Source organism: Neodiprion virginianus, chromosome 7 (assembly GCF_021901495.1).
Source record: "Neodiprion virginianus isolate iyNeoVirg1 chromosome 7, iyNeoVirg1.1, whole genome shotgun sequence".
NCBI lineage: Eukaryota > Metazoa > Arthropoda > Insecta > Hymenoptera > Diprionidae > Neodiprion > Neodiprion virginianus.
Genome location: NC_060883.1, coordinates 4,215,131 through 4,238,388, shown reverse-complemented (window position 1 = coordinate 4,238,388; position 23,258 = coordinate 4,215,131). Strand labels below are relative to the sequence as shown.

At 38.4% G+C, this 23,258-nt stretch overlaps 1 protein-coding gene across 4 annotated transcripts in view; it reads right to left on the bottom strand.

Moving 5' to 3' along the window:
* The window catches only part of LOC124308634 (neurexin-1), an 89,281-nt gene extending 71,502 nt beyond the window's left edge, over positions 1-17,779 (bottom strand). For 3 of the 4 annotated variants that reach the window (XM_046771506.1, XM_046771508.1, XM_046771507.1), the window contains exons 1-2: positions 15,914-17,778; positions 4,189-4,242 (exon numbers count right to left, since the gene is read on the bottom strand). In XM_046771506.1, coding sequence (XP_046627462.1) covers positions 4,189-4,242; positions 15,914-16,528 — 669 coding nt within the window. In that variant the 5' untranslated portion in view covers positions 16,529-17,778. Of the gene's footprint in view, positions 1-4,188; positions 4,243-15,913 lie in introns of all 4 variants that reach the window. The other variant, XM_046771505.1, reaches the window with a different exon arrangement.
* Positions 17,780-23,258: the final 5,479 nt, after the last annotated feature.

Genomic DNA, 23,258 nt, shown 5'->3' with positions numbered 1-23,258 from the left:
AAACTGGAATGCTCGTTCGACGTCCACTTTCATATCCAACAATTTTTGTCAACAATTACTTTTCGATACATTCGAGCATGTTTTTAAAAACCTGACACTCTGTACATCGTACACCAACTTTTTTCACAGTCAAGTAAAACTTGAACTCTCGATATTTATTAAAACACGGTAAAAATATTAAAGATTTTTATCTACGTATAATAATGTAAATAAGGAAAATAAATTGAAACTTCAATTAACTCTTCAAGATCACTTGGCGTCAATTGAAGAATTCTCATCGTCTCTCATATATACGCCGGGCGAATATAAATCGATGAAAAAAATTTCAAGGGAAAAAAAAGTTACCGGCAGTGATATCTAGAGCTAAGTATATATATATATATGTATATACGTCCCTAATAATATAGGTATGACTGTATAATATCGAAGGAGGAAATAAATGAGCGAGCCTTGGCCTTTCAGTTTTTCATTCATTTCCGCGGTTACCGTTAAACAGAGCAATCCCTTTCCTAATTTCCAGATATATACTCTCGAGACTTTTAATCGTGGATATAGATCCATACTCATAGACTACAAATATATATATATATATAGCTATGTATATTATCGGCCCAGCCCTTCCGAAATCGCCAGGATGAATATTCCCGGATTCATAAAGCTCACTTATCCACGGTCCAGTGATTCATATCACCGGTAGACGTTCAGCTGCGGGGATATATATCGCCTTCCAACTCGGAGGATCCTATTTTCTTCATCTAAGATTACGAATAGAAGAAGATACCTTATTCTCTCAGCCGTTCTCCCTTTTCCGCTTTTCTGATCTCCCCAAAAAACAATAAAGATTACACGGTTACACTCTATGTGTGTGTGTGTATATATATATATATTTACTTCTACTCTTATTCTCCCTCTCCGTAAATTGAGGGACTTGGTAATTCCGAATCCTTCGATCTTCGACCCGTTTCGTATATTCGACTCGTAAGATTAGACGCGTAATTAAAAATTGTGGATCCGAGATAAATGAGCGGTTTCTATAAAATTGTACGGTAAATTTTGAATCGTTTGTTAAATAAATTTTTTAATTCTTTTTATTTTTTTATAATATTAAATATTTGAAACGTGGATAAACACTCACTGAGAGAAATTTTTATTTCCGGTTACCGCTCGGTCCTTAAATATTTTCATCTTTTACCGCGATCGACAAAATATACTTCTAGGTAGAAAATGAAAATTAGTTTTCTAGCCGTTACCCCTAAATTTTTCTCAGTACCGAGAACATTTTTACCGCCTTTCGCCAATGTTCCAGAATTAAATGAATCGGTTTATTCATACATTTTACATTGATCTTGAAAAATTTCACTGACGGTACTACTTTTCAAAAAAGTAGAAACTAGACGTAAAAATAGGAAAAAATAGTTCCCTTGATAATAGCGTGAACGAAAAATCAAATCGCACAGCGTCGAATGTATACAGCATATATCAATCATTTTTAAAATTACCTAGAATAAAAGTCTTCATTAATTCTCGGACGAGAGAAATGTGTTTTTATTTGCGTTCGCGATATTTCAGGACATTTTTCTATCTTTCCGCTTCCATCCCGCCAGCAGCCAACGACGAATGGATGACTGAGCTGCTTTTGTTTATTCATACTTGCGATTTAATTAAAAGGTAACGCCCAGCAGGGTCGTTAACGATTTTTTATTTATTTTTCATTTCTATGCATGCGATGTTATAATAATAATAATAATAATAATAATAATGATAAAAAGTACGACGACAACAATAAAAGATCTGACTGAGTTAGATCCCACATGCCATGCATGAAATTTCACCAATCTTTCGGAAATATTTTCACCTTCGAGCAGAAAAAAAAAATCTCAAAAGTCATTATTTTTTACGCTTGAATACGAAATTCGATTAAAACTAAACGAGAGTTTTATCGTGAAAAGTTGAAAATTTAGCGGTAACGGTGTGTTTGAAATTTTACTAATTAATTCCTGCAGCAGCAGTTGAAATTCGCAAAAGCTGGGCTTTCGGATCGATTACAAAGTTGCCTTAATGAGAAACAAATAATTGGCTGCAGCCTCGGTACCAGCTGTTCCTACCAATCCCCCGAGTCTGCAGTTGAACACGAAATTTTACCAAAATTTTTACCAATTTTTCGTTGAACGTGAAAATCGCAAATTTATTGCATCAAAACCTCAGTGGCCAAAAAGTTTTACCAAGGGAAAAAAAAGGCTTTTTACTGCTTTACGAAAATTCTTTCATCCGTAAACTGAAACGATTATTCGTAAAATTTATCGAAAGAAAATGAGAAAGATAAAAAAAATAAATAAAAAATGTTTTTGGTTATCGGAGATTTTGAAGAGAGATAAAAGAAAATATATATTCCACATTTCCGTATCCGAAATGCAAAAACGTTATCAACGAATGGCAACGAAAAGGAAAAATACTTTTTCATTGTCAATTAAATCGAACGAATCCATCACTTTTTCGTGTCAGGTTACGGCGGCGTTAAAATCACAGATTTCTTATCAAGTAAAGCTCGAACTGTATTCAAGAATTTTTTCAACGCCGCGTTCGAAATATTTTCTATAGATATAATATTTCTCCCAGAATATCCGCAACTTTCGCATATTTCCAGGCAGTTACCGGAGGGAGAGAGAAAGGAGAGAAATTCTCTGAAATATGAAATGTCGTATTCGCCTTGATATTCGAGACACTGTTACGAAATAATTTTAAAACGTGATATCCGGATGAATGATGAAACGAAATATTTCATTTTATAAAAATCTATACTTTAACAGTTGCTTTTTTTGGTATTTATAGCGAAGGAACGAATGAGAAAAATCGTAAATGTGGAGAACGAACGCAAATTTGAATCCTTAGATCGAGTCGCGCCAGCGTCTTAAGAAGCCAAAGCACCTCAATCTTAGACCATCGATTGATTTGATTTAATTACCTCAATGAGACGCGAAGCAGACACTGGAAACTAGGCGTAAGAACTCTTTTAAAGAGGTTGGTTGGAGAAAAATTTACGAGATATAATCGTACATTGGATATTTATCAAATTATTATACATATTCGTAAGCTCCAAATATTTTTTTTTAACATACGACCATTGAAAATAGTGGAATTATAAACAAAGGTTTAGATTTCGGTGCTTCGCTTGAAATCATTTGAAAATCGTTAAAAATCTAGCGAATTTGTTCGATTTAACTTTAGGATATCTCGTTTTTGTACAAAATACTATTTTTATACAATTTCACTTAAACAATGTTCCCTTTTTCATGCTGGCACCGTTGAATAACTAATTTTACAACATTGCACCGATACTAATTCTAATAAACGAATGAAAATATTAAATTTCACTACAGAAATATAAATAAGCTCTGTTTCGCTAATTTTGTAAAATATCATTGTCTTCTGAATGAAACGAGCCGTCGTAAAGTGAAATTACCCGCATATGACAAACTTTTAACAATCTTGAAACGACACAAAACAAAACATCATTATCTACGCTCTTATTTGAAATTCCAGTATTTTACAGCGAATTGATAACTACTCAAAGTGGAATTATTTCGCATTAAAATTAGTAAAAAGTTTTATTTTTCAACCAAACAACCTCTTCAAGATTTAAGGGACACCTCGGTGAAATTCTGAAAATTTTTTTTCGTCAGCCAGAAATATAAACTCACAATAATTACGCTCCGTAAGACGAGTGGTTTTCAATTCGAATTTTCACGAACCCTTCTCACGATTACCGAACGATTGAAGTGTTGAAGAATTACCTATTCAGACAAAACCACAAATCCATCGACCATTGGTTTCGGCCATCTAATGCTGGCGCTAATTCTATTTACTATTCAGCCTCTTCAATACTACAGTTACGTTTCTGTGTGTGTTTGTGTGTGGGTGTAACACTGGACTCTGGTTAGTCTCTTGCGAACTAATTTCCCTGCGGCACCGACCTTTTCGCCTAATTAGTACTATAAACACTCGCGGTTCGCGGGGCCAGACACTTTTTTCAAAAACTAGAAGCACCTGAGAGGACAGAATCTGCAGCAGTCTCGTGCCAAAAGAAAATTAATCAGTACATGATGAACCCGGCGTTCCCTTAATCTAAGGGGGAAAAAGAAATTTGGCAAACTTGGAAAAAATCTATATGTGAAAACTTCTGACACTTACCCTCGGAGGTTTTCGTTTACTGCTGATGCTCTCTACGCACGGATATCCTGTACACTGAAATCAAAATAACACTTTTTTTTATCGTACGGTATAATATATTTAGCCAAAAATGAAAGATTCGGGCTTTTTACAAGCAAATGCTCGGTATATTGGGTTGCCTATATCCGAGGGGAACAAATATCGGTAAAACAGTAATTTACCGAGTGATAATTACTTTAGTCGAGTCACGTCGTATCGCCGTCTGACAGTAGCAACATCTTATCTCAGAATTTTTAAAACGCTATTCAGGTTTAACTTAAGTTACACGGGCAGATTTAATTCACAGCGAGCTTAAACGCGCTTACGTACCGATAAATCGGTGGATCCGTTTTACCGATATTTGTTTCCCTGAGTGGTCGGCAACCCAACATGTTGCGTAATTTTCTTGGAAACACCCGGTATTGCGGCGGGGTTAAAAAAATTCTAAAAAAGCGACGTTTTCTTTTTGGTTGTTTGTTATCAGGTTTTCGGTGTTGTCTGGGATGTTAATTAATTAGTCCAATTATACTCCGACGGTCAGAGTACGGCCCGATGCTTGCAAGATAATATTTATGACCGCTGCATGTTTTGGAAATTTTCGCCGTGGACTTTTTGGAGCATTTCATAGGATTTCGCGTGGTTCACACGGTCGTCATGGCAACCTTCGTGAAATCTTTTACCCGTTGGTGTTGGCGATACCTTTTATGATAGAGAGAGACACGCTAATGAGGGTCGAGTCTTATAATCCTCGTGTAATCTCGTTGTCTAGGTTACTAGGAGGGTTTGAGTAATAAAGAACAAAAAAAAAAAAAAACAATAAAACAAAATACAAAAACAATTACGCAGCGATTTGCGGGATGAAAATACCGAAAAGTTGTCTTTTTCACCATTCGATTTTTGTCTTTTCAACAGAATTTCGTACGTTCGTTATCGAAATTCGATTTTTTGGTGAAACGAGAATAAAAATATGATTGTTAAAAAATTAGCACATCAAGTGATTCCAATGAAAAACATGTACAATCAAAACTCGATGTAGATAATTTTTAATAAGACGAACCAGAATCGTATTTAACAATTGATTCTTGTATTAGCATTTGCTGAAATTCGCTCACTCATTTTTTTAGCACATAATATGTTTCGATGAGAGATGAGAGACTTCGGTTTTTGTAAATTTCGCACGGCTTATGCAGACACAGAAGTACGCATCCTGCAATTGAAAACTGCCACCTTGACTTTGATACTTCTGTAACTTTTATAGGTAGACCTATACTTGATTCTCTTGGCGTTACTTTCGCACGTAGGTACGTACTTGTCGGCAACTTTTGAGGCACTTTAAGAAGCGTCGAGAATTCTACGGATGACTACGATAACGATGTAAAAACGTTGAATGGCGAAAGTAACCGTGCACTTTGATCTTGAAATTATAACGCTTATGAACTGAACTTTACCCGCTGCATACATGAAAGACGAGGTGAAACCGATGAGAAAAATTTCTACGATTCAAACATGAACGAGTACACTTGTTGAGAAAAATTGTTCAACGTTATTGGAATTTTATTATATGTTTTGTTCATGTTTTGTTTTACCCTGGATTAATATGATCAAAACTGATTATACGATTATAAATTGAGACGATAAAAAATCACGAGACTCAAAACGTTCGGATTTCGTCAAAATATCGCGACTGAAACAGCACGTTTGTATCAGCTGCGGTATCAGAGGATTTCTACAACGTGGTTTCTGGATACCATAAATCACTCGAAAACGTTACTGATTTTGAATAGAAGACCCCGTTCGCTGCACTCGGTATACGGATCAGCGATCACGTGACAGGAACAAAAAGGGCTGTCGAGTACAATTGAACTCGAGATATGGGCACACAGTCTAGTCAGTCAGTCAGTCAGTCAGTCAGTCAATGCAGCGGGAGATTAAGCGATGCGTTAACGAACAGAATGCGATTGAACAACGGTGAAAAACATCTGCCACATGTGATTGCACGAGGTATTTATAATCCCCGTTGCTTTGTCATATCGTCGCGATGATACGAATTATTCGAAATTCGCCGATGAAACAACGTGAATATCGCCGCAATTTGTGACGGAGATTTTTTACGACGATGTCTGTTCGACGATTAGAAAAGATCTCGAATCTCGTTCCTCGGTGAAATTGTCTATAAATGACGATGCTAGTCCTTTTCTCTAAATTGCTTTTTTCTAAAAAAAAAAAAAAAAAAACATGAAGTACTAGAAAAAAAAAAAATGTTCAGAATAAATTGTTCCCCGAGGCCGAGACGTCGGAAAAAATGATTGAGTACTGAATTTTTTCACCTTAGATCCGAATTAAATCGACGAATCCTTCCAGGATTATTTGTACTTTCTCCGCAACGAAAGATTTCATATCAGGGATAAAAATCGTCTCATCTCCGTTTTCTCCCTCGTTTTTTTTTCCCCGTCACGGTGGATCGGTAAAATACCAAACCCGATCAAAGATAAAGGTCTTGCAGATTTCCGTATTGGGGGGGTTTGTACGTTGTCGAAACCGCGGGACTGCGTCAATTCCTTCTCTTCAAAAGAGGTCGTTATCATAAGGTCGACGAGCAGCTTCCACAATTCCAACCTCGAAGATTTGAGCGCCGCCACCTTTGAGGTTCATCCGGTTCCTCGAGAGGAGAGAAAATGCCGGAGACGGTTTCTTTCATCGAAAGATAACAAGTGCCGTTATCGCCCCCCTCTCTCTCTCTCTCTCTCTCGATCCGCGTGTTCGTGAACACCAACATTTTTACAGACGCTTAGCGTGTCTGCAGCCACGAATCGCTTGGTCCCACCGGATAACGACACCAATATTGATCTTTCGCGTGACTTCCACGCGCACTCTCCTCTCCTCTCCTTCTCTCTCTCTCTCTCTATCTTTTCTGCAGCCCCTTGGATGCCGACAGTTTCTTCTTCTTCTTCTTCTTCTACTTCTACTTCTTTATACAGTCTCTTTATTCTTCTTCGTGAATTTATGTGCGTGATTTTATTTTCTCTATCTATATATTTTGTTTCTTATCCACGGCCCCAGCTTTTTAAAAATGGGCCTTTGCGTCCGATGATTGAGTAGGGTGAAGTTTCAGGCTGCACGGGGAATCCCGTATCGTGTGTGTATGTATAGTACATGCTCAAATATAACTTGAAAAAACAAAAAAAAAAGACAAAAAAAAAAAAATCAAGTGCACTGGGAATACCAGGGATTCTCTTTCGTACACCGAATATAAACTTTCCAAGATTTTCTTATTCGCTTCAAACATTCTACCATATGTACGGTGAATTCCTTTACTAACCTAACCAACGTCTGACCCTTGCCATTTTTCATTTCGTTAGGTTCGCATGGAATTCCCCCTTATATACACGGTATAATTTACCATAAAATGCATGTCAAAGAACGATACAACTTCTCTTTCTCTCTGTGTTTGCGGACAAGAAGGAAAAAAAAACAAAAAAACAAAAATACCGCCCCTTTTAAAAAAATACAATCTTCTACAAAGTCAGAAATACTGTTCAAAAATTTTTCTCCAAATGTTTTCTCTTTTCAAATTGCGATGAAATCAGTTTGCCGAATTTCTTTACCTTAGTAAAAAAAAAAAAGAGAACGTTTGGATAATCACGTGAATTTTTATTATTACACTCGTTCGAAATGATCGAACTATTTCGATAAGATGTTTTCTCAGTGATTTGTCGCTTCGGAAGAGCAGCCATCCATAACTGTAATATAAGATTTGATTTTTTGTGAAAATTTGAGATTGAGAAATTGAGAGACGAATAAAATTTCCGGCTTCCAAACGACACGAATAATTCCCAAGTCGGTTTCTCACGTGTATTAATTAGTAGTATTTTTTATATATACATTTTTTTTTTTTGCTACACCGAAAACGTCACGTTAATTAATCATTATTTATACACTTCAATCGATATCAACAATTACACATATATACACGTATTGACTTGTTTAAAACAAGACACTTGGGCAAAATCCTTTTTTATCTTTATTTATTTCTTTTTCACCGTGTATGGTGCCATGGATTATTTTAGATCTGCAGTTTCTATGCGAAAGCTGTGCGCGTTGCAAGTCTTTTCCAGGCAGTTCGCTTCCCCGATTGAAGCTATCAGATATCTTGTTTGCCTTGAGAAACTGAAGTGCCATTTTACAAAGTTAAATCGGTTCTCGGCAAAACCAAAAAGTCGATCATCCATTTCAACGATATACGATATCGTATATAACGTGTATGTGTATATATGGGGCATTCCACACCGTCTCAGTAAACGATTGACGATGACACTTTTTAATTTCAACAAAGATTTTTCCTACGTTAGTACGATCCCTGAAAAGATTCCGACAATTTTTTCCTAATCTTTGGAATCACTCGTCTTTACTATACGATTTCTTAAACCTATCTCAAAAACACCCAAATTAATTTTTATGAAACAGTAGAAAAAAAAAAATTCATTTGGCTTCCGAAATGAAACGTTTTCAGGCAAGGTTCAAGTTTTCAGAGTAGGACCTTTTTTTTGAATCATTTCTTTTACGTCATCAATCGTTTTTTCTATTTTCTAAGTATTAAAATGGTTTCCCCAGTTTTAAAAACACACTCCCGTTTTCTTTTTTCATAATTTTTTTTTTAGAACACTTATCGTGGGAAATAATAACTCGAAAAGCGACGGGGGAAAAAAAAATGTGAAAAAAAATCGTAAGTGTGTTTTAGAACTGTGGAAACAATTTAAAAAATCAGCATTCAAATTGGATATGCCGTATGCATTGTAATAGATTTTTAACAGTTATGAAAGTAGAAAAATACGACGTATAGAAATGTTTAATTCTCATTTCGTCAGGTGTGCATTTTATCGTATTCACAAAAAAATTCGGCCGTTTTAATCGCCGATACGAGATACCGACACGATTCAAATTCCTTCGATCTCTTCGGACGATTAGAAATGTCAAAGTTCTTGAAAGCTCAATGACGCCAAACGTCGTCCAACCATACATCGCGTTCCATTCAATTTCTATTTTTGATCTAGGAAATCGTGATACGAATATAAACTAAAATTATCGAAGGACGATATAACTTTTCGAAAATTAATTCAGCGCCCCGAATCGATGTTACTTTGACGTTACGCTCTTCTATAACTTCAGCAATAACATACGTGAGTTGTGCTTCAAAGGGTTAATAATTTGCACTGTATATTGTCAAATCGATCCCCTAAATTCTACGAACCTCTCGAACTCTGTTCTGCTTTGAGGAATATTTACTGCCTACGTTGTTCCGCTTATTGACTTCTGACAACTATAAGTTCTCCTTACATCGGTACACAAGGTACAAGGTACTCACCTTTTGCATTTGCATCGTCTCAAGTTCGTCGAATTGCGTTTCGTCTCGACGAAAGCTTCACGACGCCGATATTCCAGCATTCGGAAGTCTTGTACGTTCTGATTGATCCGATACGACCTTTTACGAAAGTGTCGTAACGAACCCCATTCCGATTCCAACGATCAATTAATTACACGGAGTGTTGATGCCGACAGTTATTGTTGATAAGCAAGGCTTAACTACCGACGGATGCAAATAGAGCTTTCTTTATTTTCACACACTTATTCGAACGAGAAATATGATGAAGTTAAAGGTATTCACACCGCGATCTACACTCGACAACTGACTAACTGATACTACGCTACTCGTATGTTTACGAGCCGGTACAATCAGGTCGAAGCGAACGTAAACAGTGCCTGAGTACGGACGGGACACAACGGAAATATTCAAATTAGCCTAATTCTAACACACTGAGAAATATTTCATTCGTTGCAGTAACTAGATCAATTGCTATTGTTATAAATTAACAGTATTATAAAATCCGTACTTTAAAATCGATAGAATGAGCTTCGAGTTTATGTACAATGTGAATTGGATAAATCCCACGACTTGGGGGTTGAAAAATTTCACCAATATCGCAACGTTTCTGTATAATATATGGTACGTTCCATGCGAACCGAACCCTCACGATTTCTGATTACGTTTAATATTTTTTCGCAAATCGTCCCAACTCTGAAACAGTAGCTTGAATATTTTCAGATATTTTATTCAACTGCTCTGTTATTTATAAACATTTGAAGTGTCTTTAAAAAGGACGTTTATTAAAATTCTCAAGCAATTTTCAGAAACTGTATTTTCCATAACGTAAAAATATATTTCTCTCTCCTAATTTCAAGGAAATTCAATGCTAAAAAAGTCCAACCTAATCCACGCGATTCAGCTTTAACTTTTTTTTGAGGTACGATTTTATCACATCGTATTAACCAGGATCGTAGACCCGCTAGATCCTAAAAACTGTTCCGAGTTTCGTGCAAAGCGAGAGGTTGTAACGTGCGGAAAAAGAATAAAATCTGGTGGTATTTCGATCAGCTGCACGCAGGTAATAATAACGTTGGGCGACATTTATACGCATCGTATCGGTGTGCATGTCGTTATAACTTGCCGTATATTTAGCCTAGGAAAAGAGAAAATTCTTAAGGGGAATGCAAATTTTGTGCCAACTATTTATCATCGAACATATCTACGCGTACACCAAGTCCGTTCCGTAATCCTTAACAAAGGCAATGCACAAAACTATTACGACGTACGAAATAACCGATCTTATAACCCCGTGCTTATAATGCATATGTATATGTGTAGTTGACGTGAAACGTGAACGTCACTGAGGTCACGAATACTCGCTCGATAAAGTCAATTCTCGGCGAAGCCACGCAATATTTTCCTCGCGGTCATACCGTGCCGTGTTTATTTTTATTACTTCATTCTCCAATTTTCTCTCTCCCCCCCCCCCCTCCCACCCCCCCACCGCTGCTCTCTCTCTCTACTTTTACTGTCGTCTGAACCCAGCGTGCGGTCTATATCTATATGTCACTCGTCCAGGTATTTCGACAAATGCGGCGTGCGGACTTTTGTAAGTATAATACACCCCCACCTCCACCCCCACCGCCCCCTTTTTTCCCGCCGATTCATGCTGAGAAAAGAGCAAAGTGTAACGGCCACGATTTATACTCGATTACAGACACCGTCAGCGTAGAATGACAAATACGTTTCTATGTATTCAATGGATATAACGAACACCGGTTACGTTCGATCCGTTATCACGGTGGGATTGAAAACTGGTTTGGAATCAAGAATGAAAATCGGTTTTTATCAGGCTGCTCAATAATAAAAGCTTGACGCATATTTGCAGCACTGTTTAATTTCCTCATCTTCGATTTGGGTGATCACGTTTTTTTCTAGATCATAAATAAAGCTGTGTCGCTTTTAGGTCCCAAGTTCGACAGGTAAAAGTGCGTCGATGTTAAAAGATTTCGGTATCATGCGACACAGGATTTTTAAGAATGAATTCGGATTTTTAAATTGCATCTATCGATATGATTCGATATAATAAAAACTGTACATAGTTCGATTCTTTTCGATACTTAAAAAAGAACTCTGAATGCCTTCGAAGAGTCGAAAGAATCGTAGAAAAAAAAGAAGCGAGCTTAATCAGAGAATTTAAAAGTTGTCAGACCCAAATTGATTTGGCATGGAATGCCCCATATATGTATAAACTGCATTAGGTCAAAACTTGGCAATAATAGCCAGAAGTCTTCGGTCAATAGGTTTGTTTCCATCCATCCATCCCTTTATAGCCGTTCTTTTTTATAATATGCGGCAGAAGCTTGTCAGGTTGGTATAAAATATTATTTCGTGTCGAAGCGATAGTAAAAAGAAATAAATTTCGTTCGCTAAGAGCAAGATCATGCGCGGGGATAAGGTTGGAAAATTATAGCTTGAACGTAGCTTTCTGGCTTCGACACGAGATCCGAATAAACGAGCAAGAAGGAGTTGCCACAAACGTTTGAACCGCTGAGGCTCTGCGTAACTTCCCGCTTTCGGGGCTTGCCTCGAAAATACATACTCGGAAGTTCGATCCTCCGATTCGCGATACCTGAGCTCGATTTTTCCAGCTTTCAACATCGAGTACAATCCTTCATCCCTGAGTGACAAATTTAATTGTGACACACTTCGTGACTCGACGACCGTTTTACGAACCGATTTTTTATAAAGACTCTTGGACAGATCCATTATTCAACGAAATTGTCCCATTACCAACAATCCAACCGCAAAAATGATTCCGTCCTTCGAATAAACCCCACAACGAGAATCCTTTTTTCTCTCTCACTTTAACTCCGGATCACTTCTTATTTTGCGTGAAATTTTTCTTTTTTTTTTTTTTTCTTTACAGCGTCAAATATTAACAGGTATCGAAATTTTCAAACCGCCATGGCTTATCGATTGCTCGACGAAGCCCGGAAATTGCGGGTACGATAGTAGATACATTTTGCCCCTATTTTGTCAAAATTTGTTTTTTTTTTTTTTCCGTCTTTGTTTTTACCTACGACTGAGCGACGCAACTTTTGTACTGATTTCTGGGCCAAGAAGAGATTTCAAGAAAGAGCAAACAAAACCGTTGGAAACCCTCGGATTCGAAGAAACTGAAACTCGGTCCTGTCTACCAAACAGGTTAACTCAGTTAGAAACAATAGGGGCAGGAAAGGGCGTCAGGACCCTTGTCGCCAAAATAGCCAACTGCAATTCGCATGACTGCGCACGGTGGAAAATCAGTTGTTCGCTAAAGTGTGTGTGTAGTTTTTTTTTTTTTTTTTATTTATTTATTTTTATTAATTTTTTTCTCATCGCACTTTCGCCAATTTTGGCAATTATTTAATCCGACGTAGGCGAATTGGCACGTGTGGTTTTGATAAACAACCCGTCGAGAACAAGAGAAAAACAAAAAAAAACAAAGTACCATCGATTTTCTACCCCCGGAAATTTTCTACCTTCATGGATTTTTTTTTTTCTTTTTTTGTTGTGTTCAATTCTAATCGAATACAGGGATTAATTTTTGGGAAAATGGGATGAGGGAAAATTTGGAGTGTTAAATAAAAAAAAAAAACCCAGACTTTGTTCCCCTAAAAGCGTTTATCGTATAGCTACGTGAAATTGGTTGTCAAAAAAAATAATTTTATTTCTATTTTTTTAGATATACGAGCTTTTCTCTGCCTTGGAGACGTTTTATTTTTTTTTTTTTTTAAACCTACGATTGGAAATATTCCGAGCTATTTATAATGATAAGAATTCTAGTTGACTGTACGATAAGCGTATGATAAATGAGAACGTTCATTAACTCGTTGATCGCTTATCTGAACTGATTACTTTAATCTTTGCGACGTTGCCTGAAATTTTTGTCTGTAAGGGTGGATATTTCGGGTTTTGATGTACCGAGGCTTTTAGCTGAGGCTGAGAATCTACATGATAAAATACTCGGCGGGTAATTTTTTTATTCAAATTTAATTTTGTTATTTAAATGGCCACTTTGTTAACCGAATTCAAATTAACGGGCGGAAACGAGAAACGATTTGGAATACGACCTTCGTCTTTGATGTGAGAATATTTTCTAAGGTTTAAAACCAACGAGCCAACGGTAGCTATTCTTAGAAATATTTTAAGACTAAAAGAAACGGCTGAGTTCTCTGTCAGTTTTGTTTGACGAATAGTGAATGATTGATTTTTGGTTACTCTCGTTTTGCGTCATGTGCTGCTGGAGGCATTATTGAAAAAGCGAAATTATTTCCGATGCTGCGTTTCGTTTGTTGAATTAGTTCGTCAATCAGGCAACTGAACAACGTTCGTTATATCTTTGTAAAAATGAATATCGAATTAGGCAGTTCGGCGCCAATTTTACGTATTCGACTGAATTGTTTGTCGGAATTTGATTGTACGATTAATTTTTGAAATTTGAAATTGTGTAAAACTTTAACCATACATTATTATGCAAGGGTGGTAATTTTATCACGATGAAATATGACAAGGCTAATACCAGAACTAAGTAATCAATTTGACTCAAAGTCAAACGAAGTTTCGAGAATTCGTGCAATCTCCAAATATTAATATTTAATCGAATCACGAAAGGTTCCTCATTCTCACCTTACGATTATATTTGATGGTGACATGGAAATTCGTAACCGGAAAATACCTATTCTTGAAAGTTTTAATTAGTTTCGAGGAAGTATTACGAAGCTTCAACGTTATTCGGATAATTTTCAACTCTCCACCACACGTCGATATTCAGAATTAACTGTCAATGGAAAATCTCTTCCCCTCTTTCCATAATGTTCTCCACGTTCCATAACATAATCGACATAAATAATTGTACCCATATACTATCCAACTAATGAGTCAAGTGTCAAGTGAGTTTTGACCAACTTTAAAAAATTTCTCTCAGTGTAATAAGGATTCGATAGTTTAATCACCTCTGAGGTTCCATCTCACGAACCTTTAAGGATTTACCGGCTATATATTCTCAACCAAAAGAGAGTCGTCAACAATATTGAATACTTTATGATATGATTAAAATTGGAAAAAATCAGCCACAATAAAGGCGATAAGAAAATAAAATCCGAATAACAATAATGCCCAAAAGTTAGCAATAAACATTTCAAAGTCATGTGAAATGAATTCGTTGATTTTTCTGAATACACATGATTTTAAAAAACAATTTTTCATAATTTTGAAATATCCGTTTCGATCATTTAAAATTTTCAGAAACGAAGGAAAAATCGTCAATTTTGGAGACTTTTTTGTAGAAACGTTGAACATTACAATTGAAAAGTTTCCAGGGCATTGAACGAATAGTTTCGTAAATACAGCCTTTACAAATTTTTGAAAACAGAAATTTCACAACAATGAGAAAATTCTTTAAGCATTCATGTGTGTTCAGAAAAAATCAACCAATTCATTTCACAAGACAGAAAAAGAACATTCCCTGAGAATTTGTTCAGCAATGTTTTGTTTAGACGATTTATAGATAACTTTTGGGCACTATTATTATTTGAATTCAAGTCTTGTCAATATTGTTGATGAGACTAACTTTTGGTTGAGAATTTATAGCCGGTAGATTCTTAAATCCATGATCCCAGTCGAATCATCGGGAGTTTAAGTACAGATACGTATTTTTTTACCCATGCCTATTTTTTGTCAGCTCTTCTCTCGGCCTTTTTGTTTCATCGTGACTTTCAGGAAGAGTGTTTTACACGTTACTGAACTAAACCAAAGCTTAGCGATCTTTCAAGTTTCAGAGAATAGCTTCAGCTATTCAAACAACGCAGCTTTGATACGGCCATTAATTTTCGGGTGACGGGTAAACCGGCAACGTCCCTGAAATCATAAGCTGCGAGAAAAGCTTCAGATCCTGTAAGACTAAACTACGAATGGTTACCGCTGCGTCTGATTCCGGGTGTTCCACATTTTTACCGGCTAGCATTTCGGCTATTTCGAATAGCTCCGGTTCGTCTAAGCGAGAATAACAATCGACGGTAGAAATCCGGCGACACGTACACTTTCCCATGCATTTCTCAGAATCTCGCTTAACATTTAGAAGAGTTTCCGTAAAAATAATGAGAGATGCACGAGCGGAATACATTGGTTGAAAATCGCGTCAGCCGGTATCGCACCTGGTCAACGTTATTTGTCACATTTTAACAATAAAGTTCCCGTTCGCCACGGTATTTTCTTTTCTAAAGATACAAGGTACGTTCCTTGAGAGTATGTAAGCGAAGCTTTCAAAATCGCCGACGTCGCGTACGAGGAAAAAGCTCTTACCTTGGCGTCCCGACTCTTCATCTCCTGCCTCCTGGACATGATCGTCTCGCCATCGGCGTAAACGAGGTTCCGTATAATCCCGTTGAACCTTGGTTCAAAAATGACACTGGGAAGCGCCAGTAGGGTGAGTTTGCTGTTGTACCAGCTGGGCATTCCGCCGACATAGACGTCGGAGTTGCCGTTGAGCTTTCCAAACTCGAACTCCTTGCCGCGAGACGTGGACGTCGCACTGGTCCCATCAACGTTAAGGGTTGTATTCTCGTTGTCACGGGTCACCTGGACCTTGTGCCAGTGACCATCGCCCAGGTCCCGACCAACGGTCACGATCTGCGCACCACCACCGAGGTTGTATCTCAGTCTGAGCGCGCTTTCGACGAGCTTTATCTCGAAGAAGTCGTAGGTTCCACCGTCGTCGGTGTAGAGGAGGAGTCCGCTTCCCTGATCCGTCTTGAACTCGAACTCCAGGGTGCCGTTCAGACCGGCGTTCCACTTTCGGAACTGAGCGTAGCTGGTCGATGTACCTTCGAGGACGAAGGATAACGCGTCGTCGAACACACTAGCGCACAACATGCCAATGGCGACTATCAATCTCGTATGAGAATTCATCATATACATCGACTGGTGCGAATCGCAGTGTTCTCGGTTGTTACAGGACCACCTCAAAAGGGGCTCTCGGCTTTAACTGGGTCAAGGGGTGCTTTCGTGACTGTTTGTCAATTCGGACACTCGCACGAGGGTTTCCCTATGCGGCAATGTTCCTACGGTTAACCAAAGCGACCTGCATCGGATCCGCACTGCACGTTTTAATCGAACCGTGTAACTTCACACCACGAACCATTACAGTCACTTGCTACTCGAGGCAAGATGATCGAAGCGCGGTCGGTTACGTCACTCGCGAAAACATTCAATTGGCATGTCTTAGTTCTCCTCCAACTCCGACAGAATCATCTCAATTCGGACACGATCATCTCGAGAGATCGGTAAGAGAACCCGGATTGGTCTTATTGTCAGCAAGTGCAAGGTTTGAGCATCTCGAGAGTGTTGAACGGTGAGAAAGGGAGGAGAAGAGGCGAAGAACGTCACTCGAAACACCGAAGAAGTAAGAGGTCATTGGATGATTTACGAGTCATTCGCAACCTTCCTCGGTATCGCTTTTGGGGCTAATCCTTGGAGCACGTTGGATCACCCTTCGAAACTGATCCGCATGGATACCAGGACAACCCTCGAACACCCCGAACGATTTTCATGATTACGACAAGGCGGTTCGCCGTCGTGACCACCACCTGCACCGTTGGAACGATAATCCTCGCGTGTAACAAAGTGGAACAGTGCTATCGGGGTTGAGTGGAAGCCGTGAGGTTTTGCCACGAGCGAGGTCGAATGGTTGAGGAAAATTCATCGAAACCACTTTGCAGGTGCAGGTGTCACTCTCCGGCCGATGTTTGGGGGGTGATTCGTGAGGTATTCGATCCCCGGTCAAACGGTATCAGCCAACTTCAGACTTCTCGTTGCAGGGCCACGCTAAGGGAGGTTATCTTCGCGTCCGGCTGTTTGCCAATCGATCCGAGGCATGCCCTGCCTTGAATCCATCACCCGAAGAGCCGCCAACCGAGCCAGTCTCACCGCCGCCGCAAGCTCCGAGCTTTGCTCCTACTTCCCGATGATGAACACCTGCCGCTGTTCGCCCCGATAACTCGATGCTGACGGTACGGCTCCTCTGATATGTATACACAGCATCCCTCCTCCTCTAACGGGTCGACGGGGGTCGCTCTCTGCCGACTAACGACACCCGTTGGATACTGGCCCGGAATGCCGCGTACACGTCGGGACGCGCTCGCCCATCGACGAATGGACGCCCTTAACGCAAGCGCCTTCATGGGGTTGGCGCCAGCGCGTTGGGGATCCGACGACACCGCCGTCAGAGATTATTCCAGAACTCGGTCCCGCAGAGGAGAACCAACGAAGTGGGGGTGGATGGGGATGGAGGGGATGGAGGGGGGGGGGGGGGAGATATTCACTTCAACCGACGAATCGAGCTCGTGTCGCCGCATACATGCATCATAACTTTTAGTCCACAACTGTAGTTCGCTTTTCCCCAAGTTTGCAGGTGGCTCTGTCGCTTCCGCATCCTCTAACATCCCTTGCACCGTCACCTCTGTACCTACTCCGTTTCTAGTTTCTAACTATGAGCATGCTCCGGCTCCTCCGCATCTTGGCAGTTTCTTCGGTCAGCATCTACGTATATATGTATATATGTATATGCAAGAGGAGTTTTAACTATAGATTGTATTAATAGAACAGCCGGTCTGCGTTCGACAAAAATGATTGGTAATTTTGGTAGGTGCTGTATTAGGTACGGATCTAGGGGGAAAGAAATAATTCAAAATATGTGTCGGGTCTATTTTTTTTTACAATTTTTTTTTGTTTCCGGTTTTTTTCGGTACTATTGGAAGTTGACTTCCAATTTTTGGATTAATCAGATGTATTTATTTGTAATGTTGATATTTAAATATTTAAGAATATTTAGAGCTGCGTAAGTACAAGAGGAAAATATTGATGAGATTTGAAGGAAGTGGAAAAAGATAGCGTAAGTCTTTTTGATTTATCGAGTCACTCAAAGACTTGTTTAAAACTATAATGCTGTTCGTCTTATAAAGAAAACATTCAGTTTTGTACATATTGTATTTTATTTTCTCACGAAACTTGTTTAATGATTTGTAAATATGCAAATCTTGCATAAAAATAAATCCCGAATACCTACAAAAAAGCATTATTATTTCAAGGGGAAATTAAAGGTTATATTTCGCAGGATTGTGTAATTTTGAATTTCGTCGAGAATGGTCGTGTTTGAATGATATGTTTATTTAACGACGTTTCGGTCGGGCGTTCAATAATTTAATTATTTCTAATGTGTTTCTTTTTTCTTTTTTAATGTTTAACTTGACATCGAGGAGAACTATAAATACTTCACTTTTTACTCATACTCTGTGTAAAATTAATACATCGTATTACATATGTTAACCCAAAACTGTTTACATCAAGATTACTAAAAATCGACTAACTTCAAGCCATTTAGGAGGAAATGAAATTTTCACGTTAATCGATTAAATTATACTTCGATTACAAAATTTTACATAATTATCGAGAAATCATTTTTTTTTTTAAGTTGATTTTTGGTGGTTATTGTGGATGAATATATAGTCTAAAGTTGAATTTGATTCGGAACTTTATCGCCAGTAGTAAGAATTTTAACGAATTTGACTTTAAACTATTTTTATACCTACGATATTACACATAACTTTTCACAACACTGTTCATTCAAAGTAAAATGTCGCTACGGTAGTGAAATTTGATCATGAGAAACGACGAGGAAGTTTTTTATCGTTTTATGCGACTTTCTCTGGTACATCTATCATTGTTAAAACAAAAAAAAAAAAAAAAAAAAAAATCAACAAAACAGCTACAAGCCGAAATTTCGTATCGCGATATTGTTACATTGTGATAGTAATTTGTAACCATCCAATACAACAATTGACATGCGTACAAGAAGTTTGACGGAAAAATTGCCTTAAATATATCATTAGATGATGATAAAAAAACTTGGGAGTTGGGCGTATACCTGATGGCAGGTCAATCGATCATTGACTTGTAGGTACCTGGGGTATTTTATAGGGTCGATTGAGTACCAATAAATTATTGCAGGATACCTGATTCGACTTTTTTTCATTCCAACCACGCTCCAGAAATTTCGTGACTCGAAAAGTCCTCGAATTTGAAAATAGACGAAGTTGACAAATCGAACCTTTTCACTTCCTTTCGTTTCGTTATAAAGTTTTTATTTTACGGTACCGGTTGGACTTGGTTCGTTAATTCAATGTAATAATGTCCGAATTTCATTCGTGTGAGATTTTTCTTTTACTGAAAATGTATACCACCAATATCACCAATTTTTTTTCCCCGTAGATAATTCTTAGTTCTTATTTTATTTTTGCTCCGTTCACCTTGTGGGAGAGAATTTTTTTTTTTTACGCCGTATAATTTCTCGTTCCTGTAGAACCTCAACCATTACAAAGTATCTCCTGAATATCCGACGAACATTTTATGACCACCTTGACGTACATTTTTGGACACTTGGTGATGTCAGGGAATTAAGGGCCAATTACTCGTTGATTAACGTCTGTCACGCGTGTATGTATCCTTAATTTTTATGCAAAGCCCGCGTTTTTCGATCATCGGACGTAATTCTGATCGTAAGAAGAAAGAATTTAGTTTTCTAAACTGTTTATCTTTCGGTAAATTGAAATTAGACACCGGCGATCAAACCTTTACATCGTCTCAAAGATCTGTACAGACCGAACGTCAGTGACGTGAATCGAATCTGAACATGTAACGCAAAAAATGAAAAGGGTTAGCACAGCAGAATTATCCAACATCCAATGCGGATGAGTAAGGTTGTGTGGGGGATGATTTTTTGGGAACCTCGCGGTTGTGTAAACTCGAGTTTTTGGTGCTCGCGTGACAAACGACTCTCCGAACCCCGGGTGGCATGAAGTGGGGGAAATTCCGGTTGAAGAAGCTTTGCAATGAATAGAGCAGCAGAGTGGCGAGAGATTAGAGAAAACCGATACCGAGATGAGTGACACTAGCGAATCGCCGAGCAGACAATTTTTCTCATGCCTTTCCGGGTAACACAGTCCATGGGTATACTTTACGTTTCGCGCGTGACGAACGAAGACAAGACGAGTAATTGTTGCTGCTGTACTCGGAGAAATTTTTAGTTCCGGTTACCGCTAGGTCCTTGACTATTTTCATTTTTTACCACGATCGACAAAATATAGTTCCAGGTGGAAAATGAAAATTAGTTTTCCAGCCGTTACCGGAAAGTCTAGTATCCGTTACTATTCTTTCTCATTACGATCACTGTTGCTAGATTTTCTTGCAACCGTTGCGAAAATTTAACGCTCGTGCGAGAATAAATTGACGTTAAAGCCTTGCTTAACTAAAAAAGTAGAGTAAACCTCGCAAACTGATTTTGCGTTGCAATAACCAAAAAAGGATCGACGATAGCGAAAAATGTTTACGCGCACCCCGTTTTTCCTAATTCCAACAATATTCAAACAGTTTTTTTAACGATACCTGTTTTACTCAATTTTTATAGTTACTGTAAAAAATGAAGTTTTTCTCAGTGCGAAGTTGGCTGCGGATAACGCGGACGGATTTAACGCGGTGGATTGCACAAAGGCAGAAAGTGCGGCGTATCCGACTTCCGCAGCATCGCAAAAGTCGGCGAGCTGCAACCCTTTCAACGACCTCAAAGTACCTCGTACTCGTTGCGTATGACCGATAATCGATTTCCGCTTCGTAGACGTAACGAAAGGGTGCGCGCCCCGAGTAGAACATCCTCTACTTCGCACCGCAGACTTATTTCCGGTGGAAAATTCACTCACGTCAGTATTTTTGCAAGGTAAATGCATGTAATCAGAGTAAAGCGTCCGGTGAATCGCGACAACTTTAACGGTTTTTCCTGATCCATAGCAACGTAATTTCTTTTTATCAATTAGGTCAGTGAAAAGATCAGGAATTTAATTCATTACCGTTAAATACCGTCAAGACCTCTTACGTGAGTTGTTAAATTTCCATGGTAAGGATTCCAAGTCAATAATTGTACTCTTTTATTATAAAGCATGTAATTTCTTTGACCTTGCAATTGCCATCCTTAAAATCTATTCGCAATTGTAACGATATTCTCCTTGTAAGATAGGTACTAGATATTTGAATAGCCAAAAACTTTTCAACCTGTTTTCGACAAAGATCATTTTCCTACAACATAAGAGAGCCGAGAATTTTAATTAATAGCTTTCCTTGTTGATCACGACCTTTTACTTTCATCTTCGAAATTTTTTCGTTTTCAAGATTTCTGAATTTTTACTGACATCGATTTATCTATGAGCTTCAATGGTTTTCAGAGCGTTTGCAACATATAGGAAAAAAAAAAAGAAAAAATAGTGGTCACAACGTTCTGTTTCGATTTTTTTTCCACGTATACCTATTAACGAAAAAAAGTTGTAGAAGCGAATTAGAATAAGTGAAAAGTACTAATTTGATGCATTCATCATCCTACATTTTTGTCAATACGTCTGTCTTCGGTTTGCCATTTCGAAAAATTTTCGCGCAACAATATCAGGGGCGAATATCGAGAGAGTTTGTAGTTCGGTGGCGCCGCTGGAGGCCAAAATTATAACCAATCGTGTACCACAATTTAAGCACATTTCTAGACTCTGGATATTGCGTTCCTTCGCAACTCAGCGGAAAACAGCAAACATACCTAAAGCTTCCAGTGCTTTGCCGATATATCAGGGCTGCTAGTCGGACGTTCCGTTTTACACGCAGTATCTGACGTTCTTCCCCTCAACTGCGAGAATCGAAGTCATTTACCTCCTGGAATTGGATCAAGCTCCGAGCTTTCCCTCGGTCGGTAATTCTGGCCACTACTTATCAGCAGCCCGTCTCGTATCTTTTTAGTTGGAATTTACCTCTGTTGGTGAATGGAAAATATGTTTGTTGCTGGTGTATTTACTGGATTGTCCACTTACCATGTAACTTTGATCTATAGTTTCACTGAGAGAAATTTTTAGTTCCGGTTACCGCTCGGTCCTTGACTATTTTCATTTTTTACCACGATCGAAAAATACAGTTCCAGGTAGAGAATGAAAATTAGTTTTCCAGCCGTTACCGGAAAGTCTAGTATCCGTTACTATTCTTTCTCATTACGATCGCTGTTGCTAGATTTTCTTGCAACCGTTGCGAAAATTTAACGCTCGCGCGAGAATAAATTGACGTTAAAGCCTTGTTTAACTAAAAAAGTAGAGTAAACCTCGCAAACTGATTTTGCGTTGCAATAACCAAAAAAGGATCGACGATAGCGAAAAATGTTTACGCGTACCTCGTTTTTCGTAATTCCAACAATATTCAAACAGTTTTTTTAACGATACCTGTTTTACTCAATTTTTATAGTTACTGTAAAAAATGAAGTTTTTCTCAGTGCGAAGTTGGCTGCGGATAACGCGGACGGATTTAACGCGGTGGATTGCACAAAGGCAGAAAGTGCGGCGTATCCGACTTCCGCAGCATCGCAAAAGTCGGCGAGCTGCAACCCTTTCAACGACCTCAAAGTACCTCGTACTCGTTGCGTATGACCGATAATCGATTTCCGCTTCGTAGACGTAACGAAAGGGTGCGCGCCCCGAGTAGAACATCCTCTACTTCGCACCGCAGACTTATTTCCGGTGGAAAATTCACTCACGTCAGTATTTTTGCAAGGTAAATGCATGTAATCAGAGTAAAG